Source organism: Galeopterus variegatus, unplaced genomic scaffold (assembly GCF_000696425.1).
Source record: "Galeopterus variegatus unplaced genomic scaffold, G_variegatus-3.0.2 Scaffold63, whole genome shotgun sequence".
Classification (NCBI taxonomy): domain Eukaryota; kingdom Metazoa; phylum Chordata; class Mammalia; order Dermoptera; family Cynocephalidae; genus Galeopterus; species Galeopterus variegatus.
In genome coordinates, this window is record NW_007726174.1 from 412,447 (window position 1) to 413,242 (window position 796).

General features: G+C 60.8%; 1 protein-coding gene across 2 annotated transcripts in view; it reads left to right on the forward strand.

Moving 5' to 3' along the window:
* The first annotated feature begins 557 nt into the window (after window positions 1–557).
* Window positions 558–796, forward strand: part of ETNPPL (ethanolamine-phosphate phospho-lyase) — a 20,215-nt gene continuing 19,976 nt past the window's right edge. For both annotated transcript variants that reach the window (XM_008576729.1, XM_008576738.1), the window contains exon 1: window positions 558–613. In XM_008576729.1, coding sequence (XP_008574951.1) covers window positions 558–613 — 56 coding nt within the window. The remainder of the gene's footprint in view (window positions 614–796) is intronic.

A 796-nucleotide genomic window follows, 5' to 3' on the forward strand; every position in this document is an offset into this window, starting at 1 on the left:
ACGCTCAGTGTGAGAAACAGAGAAGGCTGTAGAGTCCTGATGTCTCCAGGGAGCGCTTATCTTTGAATTTTTACAAGAAAATAATGGAATACACTAAAAAGAAATCAGAAAGAAAGTGGGAAGGAAGGAATTCACAGACAGAGGAGGAAGAAAAGCGAAGACAAGGCAAAGTTAGGAAAAATAGAAGGCGAGTTAAAAGCAATTAGAGGGATGGGGAGGGGCAGTGGGCACCAGCAGGGCAGACGCAGGAGCCAGTCACACTGGGGGTGGGGTGGGCAGCGAATGAGTGGCTAGTGCAGACACTTGCCAAGCAGGCACCAGGCGGGTGGGGAGGAGTAGGGGAGGGACTTGGCGAAGGGCAAAGGCAGGGCAAAACTTAAAAGGGAGATGACCCGAGCTGGTGGATGCCACCAGTGACCTCCAACAGCCCTGGGCAAGGGGACCCCACAAGCGATAAAGGGAGGAAAGGCCGAGCCGCTGGGTCAGTCCCCGGCTCGCGAGGGAGGCACAACGACCGGCGAGGGGAGACCCCTCGGGGCACCCGGCACCCCGCCACCATGTGCGAGCTGTATAGCAAGTGGGACACTCTGGCGCTGAGGGAGAAGCACATCGGGTAAGGGCTCCCTGGTCGAGGGAAGGCGCACAGCGGGCGCACTAACGAGCGCAGAGCACGGAGGGCTGAAGAGGGGAACGGAGTGCGCCAGCGAGCGAGCGACACCAGCTCGCGGAGGCTCCGCCAGGGCGGCAGTCTGGGGTGTGCGCGACACCGCCCCCGCCGGCCGCGCCTGCGCACGCG